This window comes from Mastigoproctus giganteus, chromosome 6 (assembly GCF_048544385.1).
Source record: "Mastigoproctus giganteus isolate SK-2022 chromosome 6, ASM4854438v1, whole genome shotgun sequence".
In the NCBI taxonomy this organism is placed as follows: domain Eukaryota; kingdom Metazoa; phylum Arthropoda; class Arachnida; order Uropygi; family Thelyphonidae; genus Mastigoproctus; species Mastigoproctus giganteus.
This window is the reverse complement of record NC_143580.1, coordinates 106,726,065-106,741,415: the sequence shown is the minus strand read 5'-3', so window position 1 is coordinate 106,741,415 and position 15,351 is coordinate 106,726,065. Positions and strand designations below refer to the sequence as shown.

At 39.0% G+C, this 15,351-nt stretch overlaps 1 protein-coding gene across 1 annotated transcript in view; it reads left to right on the top strand.

Moving 5' to 3' along the window:
- The first annotated feature begins 2,342 nt into the window (after positions 1-2,342).
- Gad1 (glutamate decarboxylase) overlaps positions 2,343-15,351 on the top strand; it is a 217,804-nt gene continuing 204,795 nt past the window's right edge. The window contains exon 1 of the mRNA XM_090376098.1: positions 2,343-2,576. Coding sequence (XP_090232224.1) covers positions 2,519-2,576 — 58 coding nt within the window. The 5' untranslated portion in view covers positions 2,343-2,518. The remainder of the gene's footprint in view (positions 2,577-15,351) is intronic.

The following is a 15,351-nucleotide window of genomic DNA, read 5'->3' as shown; positions in this document are numbered from 1 at the left end:
GTAGTTAAATTTAATAATCGAAATTTAAAAAATCTGCCTCATAATTAAAGCCACATTATTTTGAAATTTTTAGATAATTCTTATTGAAGGTTTTGATCAATTAAATAACAAATTTAATTGATAAAAGTAAGCAAACTTCTAAAGAAATGTTAAAATTTAAATTATCTAATTAATTATATTAAATAACAAACAATACTTATAGCATAAGTCGGCAATAATTCCCTATATTAAAAAGTCAGCTTAAAGCGGAGTAGAAATTGCCAATAATAGAGCGCTATTTGTTTTCAGTGATTTCTTATATACAAGGGTTGTAATTTTAATTTGGATTGTAGAAAATTACTTTTACAAAAGAGAAATATCCTTATGGCGTTTTTTGATTGTTATTAAATGCTATATATGATATCCCCCTTCACAATTCATTTATTTTAATAAATCACCGCTATATACCAAATTAATTTTCATTATTTTAGAACATTGACATTCATTTTAGATATTTAAAATACAAATGATAACAATGCTGAAAAATTTACCTTCTACAATGCATTAAATATTAAATGTGTACTTAATCGGGAATACTTACGTCCGCATTAAACCGGTGAAATTAATATATTCCATTTAAAGCAGGAACTGACTGTTTAAAAATCAAAATGTTGCCGTTTTCAATGCACGTCAGTTTACTTGCCGCCATATTGTCACTGTAGCACTCCTCAGATTATTGATACTACGAACTTGCCTCGTCGTCTCTACAGACTTTATTTAACTCTTGCCGCCATTTTGCTACTCTGACCATCTTCGAGATATGAATAGAGAGCGGTCACATTTTAAATTATTTCATTTTCTTTACGCTGCGTGCAATTTATTTATCGTTTATTTAATGCTCCTCCGCATCTTATTTAAAAAGAAGTATTACAACGTAATGAAGAAATCGGTAAACTTTCTTAATTCCTCTGATTTTTAATTTTTTTTTTATCACAACATCAAAGCGTTCTGTTTACGGCATGCATCCCCGCAATACTTAGATGTCAGGCAGAAAAGTTTCTTTACAAAAACGTCTACTTCGAAAAGTGGATTCCTTTGTATCAAATTTTCTCGAACTTCTGATTATAAATCAAAAACAAATAACATCAGATTATGGGAACCAATAGGAAGCTGTACTACTTCTCTCGTTACAGACATTAGAATAGCACATAGCACAATATTTTGTGCAAAACTGATTTAAAATTTTCTATCTTTAACCATATTTACTGGAAATATTTTAAAATTCCGATATTTGTGCCATTTTACAAAACGTGGTGCATCTAGGACGCTTGCATCGGAAAAACAAAGTTACTGCGAGTGTTCTTCCCGGGAATAAAAAATAGCAGAAGGATAAATATATCCCCATTTTCCAGAATTTATTCTAATATTAAAAATCAAGATATGTACATACAGAAGCTCAAGCCTCACGTTAAGAATAAAAAACAACTTAATTGTTTAAGGAAATTTTATTTTCTGTAATTCTCACTATGAATAATTAAGTTAACAATTCCTGAAATACTTTTATTCCTAGGAACAAATTTGGTATGGGAAAAAACTGCATTTGAACAGTTCAAAGGAGGTTTTCTTAGGTCACTAACCCATAAAGAGAAAGAAAAATCCTTATTCAAACATATTCTAATATATTTGGTCCATTAGACATTAATTGCCTGTATTCTCCTTTGCTGCATAAAGAGCAAAACGTTCTTCGCACTTTTCGGCGATGCTTTAAGGCCTGCATTGCCATGTAGATTTTAAATTATAAATTGTAATCACAGATATAAACAAAAGGCTTATCAGTATTCAATATTGTAAATTTTCCCATTCTCCTCATGGATTTTTCATCGTTACAACAAAAGACTGGCCGTTGTCTGAAAGTTAGACTACATTCACTAAAAGGTCAAAAGGCTACGTTAAACTCGCAGGATTTTTTTTTCAGTTACGTACCGAGTCTTCTGGGTGTTCTGCTCGGCCGTAGGCTGTTGCGTGGGAGGAAGGGCGTGACCATTTGTAGTCCAGTTGCGCAAAAGGCGAACTTCTTCCGAAACAGTGGTGACCTCGATATGCGGCAAAATGCGCGGTCCGATAGTTACGTGCAGGAGAAGGGAATTGTGTGGGGGGAAGGAGGGGGGAGATTGACAGGAAGATATGTTCTGTAACTGCGCAAAGTATCAACGTCAGCGCACTTGCGTGCAAGTTTTTCGAAATTTGTTATCCCTCGTCAGGTGTGACGTCATTTCTGGGCTCATCCAATAGGACTGCTGAGGCGTTCATTCCGACAGTGCGGCATAAAGTTCGATAAATTCTTGCTCCAGCAATATCGTTCTGCACCGTCAATCAGAGAGCTTTAAGTACAGCATACATTATAAACGGAGGGTGGGCTTTATGCGCAGTGACTGTGTGGCCGTCGCAAACCTTGACGGTGGTCCAGAGAGCAGCCAGGAGTCGACAGCGGACGGTCATCCACCCGATAAGCCCCCACTTCTACAACTCAGTGCCGACAATGGAGAGTAAAGACAAAAAAATTACCAAGAAGGACATCGGTACCTTGTACTATACAGGTAAGAACAATTTAATGTAGTTATTAAGCGTTTTTTTTTTTTAATAAAAGTGACAGTTTCGTTGCGTTTCACTGTGGTTCGATGTTCTACCCGATTAATCCAATATCCGAATTTTAATAAAAACAAATCCACGAAAATACCTGCCACAGAAAACTTGGTGAAATATTTCTCAGTTATTTTTAATTTTAAAAACAAATTCTTGCCATTACTTACTCACACGAGTTTCAATGTTATTTAACTGGGTCATTAAAATCGGAAAGATGCGTAAATACCCGCAACTTACTTGTCAAATATTAGATTTACCTTTTGTCATTGGCCTGAACTCTTTCATGTCAGTGATTAAAGCAGAAATGAAAAGTTTCAGAAGGAAAATTTAATTACTGTCACGAAAAGTGTAGAGGAAATTTACAAAGGTTCATGAAAATCTTTAAATTAAATTACTAATGTCTTAAAATAACGCTTGTTTACCTATTTTCATCGTTTCTAGACTATATTATCTGAATATTGTAAAACAATGTTAATTATGAAAATCATTACGAACTCCTATTGTAAAATACTTGTTTAATATGATCAAAATAAGAGTTTAACAACCAAGTAAACGTAATAACGAAAGTAAAGAAGAAGTTTTATTTTTCACATAATTCTAAACATATAAAAGCCTTATACGTCTTAAATCTTAATACGTTTTTATTTAATAACGTTGGTGATATTATAGAGGAGGGCCTCTAAAGAAAGCGGATATATAAAGGTAGCTCTTTGATATTGCATATATGATCTGTGTGCGTGAGAGCAAATCTGAACAGAAAGCTGTAATATTCTTTTAATTTAATTCAACAGAAACGACCTTAAAGAATATTTCACAGAAATTGGATCTTTTATGTGATCGGTCGACTTTCCTCAAGCCAAGCGTGTGGAATTTTCTTATTATTTTCTTTAATTTGATAAGACATCGCGTTTCCTTGCGCTGCGAAATTCCGGACCGTATCCAGCATAAATAACTAGTTTTAAACAAGTGACTAGTTTCTCCCTTAAATAAGTTTGTACTAACGTCTCTGATGGTCTTACGAGTAGAAAATCAAATATTTATGTACGTATTCATAGTCGAGAACAATCATCCACGAATTTGGCCGTAAGATAAAAAAAAGTAAATATAGCATCACTGAGCGTATATCTTAAATTATGTTTAAAAAATTTGAAATTATCTTGTGAAACTGGGTTTTAGTGTCGGGTATGTAATTACCAATCAAAGCTTGAAACATCGTTTTTATAACATCATAAAATCAGCGCATTTTATATTTAACCTTAGACGTAGCAACATTTCTGTCGGCCGTGTGCAGGATTCAGGCAAAATAAAACATGTTCTTTTTCCGTATATGGGATTCCCTCTCACCTTTCTGTATATGCAATATATTACATCTATAACAAAAGAGCATTCCATGAAGAGTTTCCATCGCTTCTAGCTTTTTTTCTCTTAAAACGCCACCTCTGAACGAATCCTAAATTCTTATTGTCAAGGAATATTGACAATGAGAATTTAAGATCCCGCAGCTTGGGTAGTGCTTCCGAAAATACTCAAAAATCCACAATTATTCAAAAGAAAATTTAGGTGAATCAGGGATTTCCATCTACTGATTCACTCCAATTTTTTGTCCATATCCGTCCTGGTAGCACAGTGGTCGATATATGTCGAGAAAAGAAGAATTTTAATAATTTTTTACACTGCGGTTTAATTTTGGTCTGGAAGAAGGTTACATGGTTTTATTCCTGAAGACATGATTTTTTTTTCATTCAACAAATTGGCCAACCTTCCACAGAATACACACAATATACAAACACCTCACATTCTTAGTTTCCTCGGCGCTACATCTAAAAAAAAAACCACATCACCATAGTCGTTATTCATATTGGTGTACACACACGACTTTTCTTTAAATCAGACCAGATGCAGGAAACAGCCAGCATCCATTTTTTAGTTTGTACACAGACGCACCTAACTAATACTTCATTTATTCCCCTTTACTTTCTCTTTTTCGGGAAACTTAACCTTCGAATTCCTATCGGTTGTGATATTTCAACCGACAGGAATTCGACTACGGTTTTTGGTTTCCAAACCGCGACCCACACAGTATTATAGGTTTCAAAAACGTTTTGCGTTCGCAATCATCCCAAAAAAATTTACGTAACTCGTCGATATAACATGCATCTACGGTAAGCGATCCATATCGCTGGCCTTATATGTAAAAAACACCGTTAGTGTGAAAAGGAAGAATGTGTTAAATACTGGTACCAGAAGAATGTCTACGAAGATGTTAAAAATATAACGATGATAATAGCAATGATGATAGACTAAGTTTATCGCAGTTACACAGTTATCTCACAGAGAGACAGCGACAGCAGTAATTTTCATGACAATTACTATAACTGGTTTTCTAGTTACATGTACTGGGTTAATGTAGAGAGAGGTTGCTAATGAAAAACAACTTGTAGAGAATACAGAGTTCAAGGGGAAGATTCATGCTGACCGTGATCGGTGCATAGGATCTACGGCTATTTCATGGAATGAAAGTACGCGTGATATTTGATACTTTCAACATTATATTAAGATCAAGTCTACTGGATCGTCTTCATACTTTCTCCATTTAAACAGCAGAAAATTGAAGGATTTATTGTTAAGGTGAAATACTGATCCTTGTTAGCCTTGCATATAGGAGCGTTTGCCAACGACAGAAACATTTATTTATCCAGGCGAGCTACTGAAATCTTGAAGTTCAAGTGAAGAATGTATTAAAATAATTATACAACTACATATGAAATCCGAGGATCTCCTTAGCTGATTTTCGCGATTTTCCAGTTGAAGAAGGTTGAGATTTGAAGTTGGTTGATTGATGGGAAGACGGGGATCTCCCGTGTAATCGGGTCACAAATAAGCCCATTTATGCAAACCTGAGACCGACCACCTAAGTCATTCCATGAAACTAGCCCACAAAGGCTCCAACCTCACCGACGGAAGTATCCCTCGACTTCGGCCGGCGACGGGAATCTAAATCAGCTCATTCCCACTCGGTATGAGGGAGTAGCGTCGTATCGGCTTGCGTTATATCTGACGGAAGATAAGAGTAAATCATCCCATTAGCCATAGTTTTGTGCATACTAAATAAATATTTTATTATCAGTTTTCGACTAATGCACATTGAAAACTAGAATCTTCGGTGTATTTTTGTAAATAGATCAGACGTGAAACAAAATGCGACTGCGGATTGTTTGGATTACTCTCTTGTTAGTAATGAACAGCATTATTTTATTATTAGCCATATGGTGCAAGGAAGCCTGAGGCTTATGCTCTGCACCAGCCAAAAAAATTCCCGAATTACCCTGAGAGAGAGAGAGAGAGAAGTAGAAGGAATCACCAAGAAAGAGAAGAATGGTGATATCCAACTCAGGACCCTGGGTGTGCCAAGCCCATACTCACAATGTGTGACCCCCCTGGGGGTATGTATTCAAAAATCAGATTGTCTATTTGCGTGATGAAAACTTTAACCCCTCTGCATGAAATCAGCTAATTCAGCCATATTTGAAAACGTTTTCAATAGAATTCGAACCATGACCTTACCAAAACAGCAGTAAGCGAGACTGCGACTGTCCTGCCATGCAGGCACGTGAAAAGTGATTTAAGGCCTATATTAAATAATACATTTGAATGGGGCGTACTTTCCGCTTCTTCCGACAATTTTAATGAGTACTGTATATTAATTCTTGTTGCAAGATGGCGGATAAATAATATTACAATTAAAATGACACCATATATGGGGGATTTAAGAGATGTCCTTTAATTCCTTCCATTTACTGTAATAATTCCTATTTGACTGGAAACATGTCATGTTTCTTATTTGAGTAGACAGCATTATGTTTCATTTCGATCCCTTATCTCGAGATTCGAGACAGAGAATCGAAATAAAAGAATCGCTGTCCGCTTATTCTCGATTCCAACCTTTTTATGCATTGAAAATTCGGATTTGTTCAGGCTGTAAACACAAAAAACAGACATAATGATCTCTCAAGCTGGCTTCTCCATTACGAAAGCAGGCTAGCAACATTTTCGACCAAGGAAAGCGAAGTAATTAATTTAAACACTGGTTCGAACGTTATATTATATTCAATCAAATGAAGTACGTTTATGCAATAGCTGTTTTGTCTTAAAAGGCAAAAAGAAAGTAGTGCATGCAACTAACGGAGGCAAAACTTCCGTCCATCGACGGAAGAATGCACTTAGTACCGAATATTTTAAATACACAGTGGAAGTCACTCTTCCTATAACAATTTTTTAGCTTATGTACGCTTATTTTACCTTCTACTTAATGTACATTCCTTAGAAAATGCTCAGATAATATGAGCCATTCTTGAATTGCATTAAACTAAAATTGAATAAAACTATTAAAGCGTATTTATATTGTTTATTTTGAGTGGTTCGAATCCCGGTATAATCAAGAAGCGTGTGCGTAGCACACGCTTCTTGATTAGACCGGGATTCGAACCAGTGACCACCAAATACGGAGGATGCGGAAAGGTCAGGGAATGACCACCGCATCTCACCATAGCAATATGGCTTCAGTTGCTAATACTCCCAAAAACCAAATAACAAACAAACATAGCAAAAGGGTACATGAAAGAAAGTGGATATTCGGTATTCCACGTGTACGCTAAACAAAATTCAAGGTGTTCTTTGGATAATAATTTGAAGCTGTCAAATATTAGCGTCATCTTTTTTTATTCATGCATGCTCTAATCTAAATATTGCGTAAATACATTAAAAAAAAGAGCCAGATTTTACAAATCTCTTAATTTCGTTGGTCCACTTTCTGAGACTATCAGCAACAGCACGTGTTGTCCCATCACATTCAGTTTTTGAGAAGTCCATTATAAATGAAGAAGTCCTTATGCATAACTAACGCATGAAATTTTCAGTAAATATAATACGAAATTATTTTCATTTATCTCTAATATGGTGAAAAACAAGGTGAAAAGAACAACTTAAATTGTTCTTTTCGCCTTGTTTCGTTTTAAACATTTTTCGGCTAATGAGTATTTACCTTAAAATGTATTTAGCTATACACTGAGTTGCCTCGCCTCTGCATTAGCAACACTTACCTAATACTTTATGGGGGCCACCTTTTGTCCGTAATACACTCCGTACACGTTTTGGAATGGACTCCACAAGGTGTTGCAGGGTCTACTGTGGTAGTGGTATCGATGCGTTGCACAGTGTCCATTAATGCCCGCACTTTGTCAGGTGGATGGTCGCAGCATCAATGTTCTTTTCCAGTACGGTCACAAACATGCTCAATTGGCTAGAGATCGGATGAGTTGGGCGCCCATGGGGGGACATGAATTCACTGTCATGTTCCAGGCGGGTTTTTGTGGCATAGCGCGTTAGCCGGTCCTAGTATGCTGATACCATTTTATGCTATGCCTAATTTGTAGTCTTGCGTGTTTTAATTACGATTATCTTTATATTCTCATATTTTGTTTCTAATGGTCATTTTGTAGCTGAACTTTGTATTTCTCTACTTGGTCACATGTATAGTTAACGTTTTTGTAAGATTCCTCTGGTTATCTGTGCATGGAATCACAAATGTAAACCATTTAGCTTATTAAAGAATATTATTATTATCTTGATAGACGCCGGAGTTATTTGCATACATTCTCATCATGAAGGGGCTACTTTGTCGGTGACTACAGAAAGGTCCGTTCCCATCGAGCCGTTCATTAACGGTGAAAAAAATAAGAATACCAGGAAAAAAAGTTCCCACAACATAATTGTGAGAAATCACTGGAGGCACCCATACCCAAACACTATGCCACCATAATATCACCTGTTGCCAGGTGCCTCTGACTATTTTTGCCACTGGCGATCAACGCAGGAAATTTGCTGTGTAACTTTCATCCTCATCCCTGGAGATTCTCTCCTTGGGTCCCTCTCTATCCTTTGCCTGGTGGACAGTTCGCGCCTCCACCGTTTATTGGGGGATGCCTTCCTCTACATCCTCCAATTACTCTTACTTTTACCACCCTTTCTTGCACTGTTCCCTGACTAACTTTAACTCTTCTATTTTTTTTTTTTTTTAACTTGTTCTCTGTCATGCGGCTCTGGCAGAGACCAGCCGGAAAAGCTATCTTTACTACCTGGCACACCTCCTAGTGGTGTGTACGGGATGTGGGGTCCCACCAGGGGCCCGCGGCCAAGTAGCCAGAAGACCAACAGAGCACGACACAAAACTTCATAAACCATACACACACTTCTGACATTTACAGATTACTGTTTTCCTCACAGGGGTAGTAAAGGCGCAGTTGTTTTATTTATTTATTTATTAAAACAACAAGCGGCCCCTAGCCAGAAACTGGCAAATCCGCTATGTACATACATACATATTATATACAATGATATACATAGAATCATGTTAATTACAATGTCATAAGTGTAATGAACATGGAACATGTTTACACTGCAAATCACATCACGCAGCTAATCAGAAGTATCACAGGAACCACAACACAGCAGTCTTTTTCTGTCCTAGGAAGAACGAAAACCGCACCCACTGGAGGTAGTGCAATACCAGTAGGTGCTAACTAATCCCGTCCCGTACCCACAGCTGCCCAAACTGGGGTACCAGCTAAAAAAAAAAAAAAAAATAGACATTGCAGGTGTTGAATTGGTTCCTTGTTGTTGATATGTTGATAGACTTGAGAAGAGTTGCTTTCTTTTGGTGAAAACAGCAGTGCAGAATTGTAGTAGAGCTGTGAACGATTGAGAATTTTCAGTCAGTGCCACTTCATTTCCTTCAGAGAAGTTATTATTATTATCATCAGTTTATTTCTCTTAGGAGAACACCCGGTTACAGCCACAGGCTAGAGGGTGAACATACATATACAACTATGTTACAAAACATACATCTATGTTACAGTTATAAAATACATGAAATACATAATATCTGATTTATAATTATCTGGAATATAGAATATTTGAGTTATTAATTACTCGCAAAGGCTTTTACTACCGTAAACTGGTAAGAAACATAATACCATGACAATTGAAGCATACCTTCTGCTTAAACAGACACAAGTGGGAATTTCACCGTATTTACATAAACACAAATATTTACAGCCAAGCAACGTACAGCATATGAAACAACAGGAATGACCGCGATACAGTAAAATAAAAAATTTGAAAGTTCAAATTTCCAGCAGTCGTCTTCTTCTGTGGGGATTAGAGTTGTGTAGGTAGGACAATCCTGACATCTATTTCTTGATGAGGTCGGGTTTCCTAAAGCCCAGTGGCTTGTGTCTGGCCGAACAAGGTGCTGAAACTGTATCCTTAATTACATCTGTATTTGCAAGTAAGAGTTTCTGAGAACTTCCTTTCTGTAGGATTTGCAATTGCAGAGCTTTTCAGGATTAATATTGAGGTTGTTGAATAGCTGGATGGTGTTTGCTGGAAAGAATCTTCCGAGGCTATCTAACTGCGGCGTAAATGCCGATTTCTTTGCTGACAGCAGCTTGTAGTGTAGATCTCTCGTCGTGGTACAGGTTGCAGTGATACAGAATGTGCGTCCAGGTTTTCTCAGCACCACACAAGCAGAGATTGGTGTCAGACAAACCAAATTAAAATAGTTTGGAGTTGATGGAGCCGTGCCCAGTAAGTATATACGATGTTGTTAGGCTGGGAGAAACCATTGGCGGACGTTCTTGTTGAGAGGGAAGGTAACTGCAGGAACAAAAGAGAGGGTGCTTGACCAGTAGTACAGGCTTCTTGATTAGACCGGGGTTCGAGCCCGTGACCACCAAATACGGAGGATGCGGAAAGGTCAGGGAACGACCACCGCATATCCCCAGAGCAATATAGCCTTAGTTGCTAATGCTCCTAAAAACCAAATAACAACAACCAGCAAGGACCTGCAGAGCAGCAGAGGACATTGTCCTACAGGCCTGGAGCACGGCAAGCAGCATAATCCGTTGAATGGAGATGAGCTTGGAACGGAGTTTAACATTAACGGCTCTATGAAACCAGACTCCCGAAGCATACGTTGTAATCGGTACGAATACTGCTGTATCATATAGTAAGAGAGTCTTCTTATTTATTCCCCAGTCCGATTTGGAAATGCGGATAATTGCTGCTGTGAACTTGTTAATCTTCGAGGCGAGGTGATTAATATGAGAGGAGAAAGTTAACCTGTCATTTAAAATTACGCCAAGATGTTTTAATTCAGGAACAAAAGGGATTTGCTTTCCGTCTATCTTTATATTAGGAGGTCTTCTGTAATCTAACTTGCCCTTAAAAACCACCAGTTTTGTTTTTGTGGCAGATATTTGAGAGAGAGAGAGATAATCTTTAATGCCCTTCACGGCCAAAAAGCCAGGGGTTTACATTTTTACAACCTCCCGAAACTTCCGGGAAAATAGAACAGTTAATTTACAAAAACAGGTAATTTTACAAAAGAAAACATATTTTATACAAAGGAGAGAACTCCTTACGAGAGTTAGGTCTGATTGAGCTGACTTAACATCGAGATAAGAGCACCAGCTCAATCAGACAGGAACAGATGCAAGGTACACATGTCAATGCTGATTAGTCCTACTAGACATAATTTTTTTCCTGTAAGTCCGATCAATAGCGAATTTGTTCAGGTCGGCGTCAAGTGCCTGGGTTTGCTTGAACATCTGCTTGAATATTTGCAGTTTATGTATACTTGACCACTTGATTAGCTCAGAGAGAATTATATTGGCTGATTGTTCTAGTTGAAGATGCGATCGACCTGGAATTAGAAGAACCAAATCATCGGCGTAGGCGAAGGCAGAGATATTGTCAGGTTTTTGCATGAGCCAGCTGTCCAAAACTATGTTCCAGAAGAGGGGTCTCAGAACTGATCCCTGGGGGCATCCTCTTGAGATGGTCCTTGAGAGAGACTGCTGTTTCGAGATTACTTGGATGAGTCTATTTTGGAAGTAGCTTCTAATAACTTGGAACAGTTGCTGAGAGCACTTAGCTTTGGTAAGACAATTGCGAGCGCTCTCCCACCAGAGGATATCGAAAGCTCCCTCGAAGTCAACCAATATGGCCATTTCATATTTAGCCCTCGAAGCTGATATGTGGTTAACTAAAGAGACCAAGGCGTCTTCATAGGATTTTCCCTTCTTGAAGCCAAATTGGGATGGAGACATTAAGTTTTGACCTTCAATTAAATCTGCTACTCTGGGTGCTAACAATCTTTCAAATAGTTTGCCAAGGTTTCCCAAAAGAGAGATGCGTCTGTATGCTTTGGGATCAGATTTATTTTTGTCCGGCTTGTGAATAATGTTGATCAAAGCTAATTTCCAGAGATTAGGAAATATCCCCTTAGTAAGACATTTGTTGTATATTGTTAGAAGTATTTCTGGAAAGATTTCGGCAAATTTGATAATTAGCATTTTCCACAAGATCTAAACTTGGACATTTATGGATATTTATTTTGCTTTGTGGGAAACCACCGGTGGAACCCCTACACCAAACACTATGTACAATATGGTATATAGTGTTGTACATAGTGTTTTGGGAGGAGTCGCCACCGGTGGTTTCCAACAACTGCGTCATAAGAAACTCTTGTACATTATTCTGTAAAAGTAGACTGACTGAATGGACAGAAATCATGAGATACCTTCCTATTAACGGATAGGCTCACCTTTCTCCCGGATAAGGGCAGTAATACGGCGATGCACTGAGCCCAATAGTTCACGAAAGCGTTCCAGAAGAATTTCCATCCATCCATGCTTGCTGTAGCGCTGTCCATAATTTCATCGCATTCGTGGCTCGAACGGACCTTTCCACAGCATCCCAAAGATGCTCCACAGGGTTTATTTCCGGTGAACGGGGAAGCCACTTCATGGTGATAAAATATCCGGAATGCTGTTCGAACCATGTTCTAGTCACTACGGCTCTGTGGGGAGACGCATCGTCCTGCTGGAAGAGTCCATTGCCCTGTGGGTGCACGATGACCATGAAGAGATGCAGTTGGTCAGCAAGGATGACACGTAACCTGGACCGTTGAGAGATGCGACTAGACGCACCAGAGGTCCCAACGTGTTCCAGTTGAACACGCCCCAAGACCATTACCGACATGATGGGTCCACCTGCCGGAACAGTTCCTTGTTGCATGACGGGTGCATAGGTTCGTGCGTTTCTGCCAGATATGCACCCTCCCGTCATTCGCTCGAAATAACTGGAAACGGGATTCATCGGATCAGGAGACCCGTCTCCAATCATCCAAGGCCCAGTGCTGATGTGTCTTCGCCCAGTTGAGTCGTAGAATCCTGTGTCGTGGTGTTAGTAATGGGACTCTGGTGGGTCGGCGGCTCCCATAACCCATTGCGGCTAATGATCGCCTGGTGGTCTTGGTGGAAACATTTCTGGCAACTCCCTCATTGAAGTCGGGGGTGGTTTGTGCCGCTGTCGTTCTCCGATTGGTTTAAACAATGCGAGACAAATGTCGACAGCCACGTTCATCCACCACCTTTTTCCGCCAATAGCACTGTCCACAATAAGATGTTATTCCGGAAATGGCGTTTTCCCGATAAACTCGATACTCACGAATATGGATAGTGCAATTTCTACAACCTCCGCGATAGTGACCCATGCGTCGGGCACCATTATCATCCCTCTTTCAAAGTCGGTTAACTCACAACGTTTATCCATATTGACATCAAATTACCGTATACGTGAATGCTGTGTACATATATACCTACCAAGCCGTGGGTTCGTCCAATAGCGAGAGGGTTGACAGCGTCACGTTGCCCAGGTATCCCATAAATTCTGTTTTATAACCACCCAGTATGGGTGGTTATAAAACAGAACTCAACATACTGTTGGGTTCTGTTGTTGTGGTCTGGCTTTTCTCCGCAGAACCCTTAATGGGACCCTAAATTGCCCATACACAGCGCTAGGAGGTAAGCCAAGCTGCCCAATATTCTCTGGCCCGAGCTTTCACTGACAGGACCTAAAAAAAAAAAAAAAAAAAACAAAACAGATAGAGATTGGGGAATATGAAAGTGAAGTGAGGGAAACAGTAAGAAATATTGAGTCGTAGTGGAAGGTGTCGTCAAAATAATTAAGTGTAGTTAACTCCACTAGTGGGCCAAGGGAGTGGGAATCAAACGATACCGGACAAGAGGTCTGGCATTGATCACTACTTGGCGCACAAGTCATGGTCGAGACGTATGGTTCTTTTCTGGTTTTGCCACGTACAAGTCTGTCTGTATGTGACACGTACAAAACTGTCACAATTGAAGATGCGCAGGTCATGGTGGGGAGATCAAATTTGTACCGTTACATTACTGCTTCGAGCCTTCGGAACACCAACAATACATCCAGGTGCCATGGCCCCATGTTGCTTTCTATGAATGTGGACACGCCAATTAGCACGATAGCGTTTGAAACGGGATTCTTCAGACATGTGACAAGTTTATACATGTCAGTGTCCAGTAGTATGCAAGGCGCAGTTTCTTCTGCCTAGCAGCGAGCATTTGTATCCATGACGACCGTCGACTGCCATACCGTATATGAGAGAAAGTTCGTCTCATGGTGCATGTGGTTATTGGTCTTGCATTTTCTATGTTGTACTGGGTGGTTATCTGGACCACTGTGCTGCGTCACTACTGTGTTATGTTGTGTCAGAACGCTCACCACAAGCGTCCACCACACGTGGCTATCCTACGTGTGACCTTTGACTGGTTGTTCGACCGATGTTGAGCCGGTCGCGGTAGATTCGTGACACCACAGAACGGGAGCACTTAACCAAGTTGGCTGTTGTCGAAATACTCTCACCTACATGTCTTCCCCCTACAAGCATTCCAGTGCGCCATTAAACACCCATGACACACACAATCCTACAATCATTCCACGTTCGAAGTCGACAAATTCTTGATGTCGATCTATTCTTCCTCGCAGACAAAACATCACCACGTTTGCGAACTGCAAACTTATATCAGCCATTCCTGACTTTGGGCCTTCATCAGCGTAACAGATCAGCGTACCCAAAAGTGTCGCTAATGCATGGCAACTCAGTGTATAACATAAATATAAAAATATAAATGTGATTAATAAAGTATATCCATTTAGATTAAGGAGGCCGAAATATTGTTAGTACTGAGTGAAGTAACATTTCGCTAAACAAATATTTCGTGTCGGCATTAGGCTGGATATAGCCTATTATTACCGACCGACACAAGCCTGTAACCAATTACCCTTAAATAATACAATAAAAATAACTGGTTTGGCTGGACGCACACGTCCTCATGGCTAGTACACTAGTTGTAATTGTCGTTCTTTCGCAGCGTGAAAGAATGGCCTAGATTCGAGTTCAGTTTAATGTTCAGTATATATGGCCTAGATTCGAGTTCAGTTTAAAATTTAGGAGGCAATTTTATGGACATTTTTCGTGGTGGAATTATGTGAATTTAGAGGACGAGAATTGCAAGGTTTCCCAAGAAAACAGACAAAACGACAAAAGAATACATGCAATTAAGAGATAATAAATTTATGCCTCATGACTTCATTTGCCTTGTTGCAGTATCAAAACAACAAACGATACACAAAGCATTTATATTCTGTTAATTAATTAAATCAATGATCACTACCTTTTGACTTGAATATAGACATCATCCGATTGGCCAACGGCGATAGTTTTTTTTTAGTTTTGTTTAACTAGGCCTGGAACTGATTTCCTCATGGGTCAGAACTAAACAGGAAAAG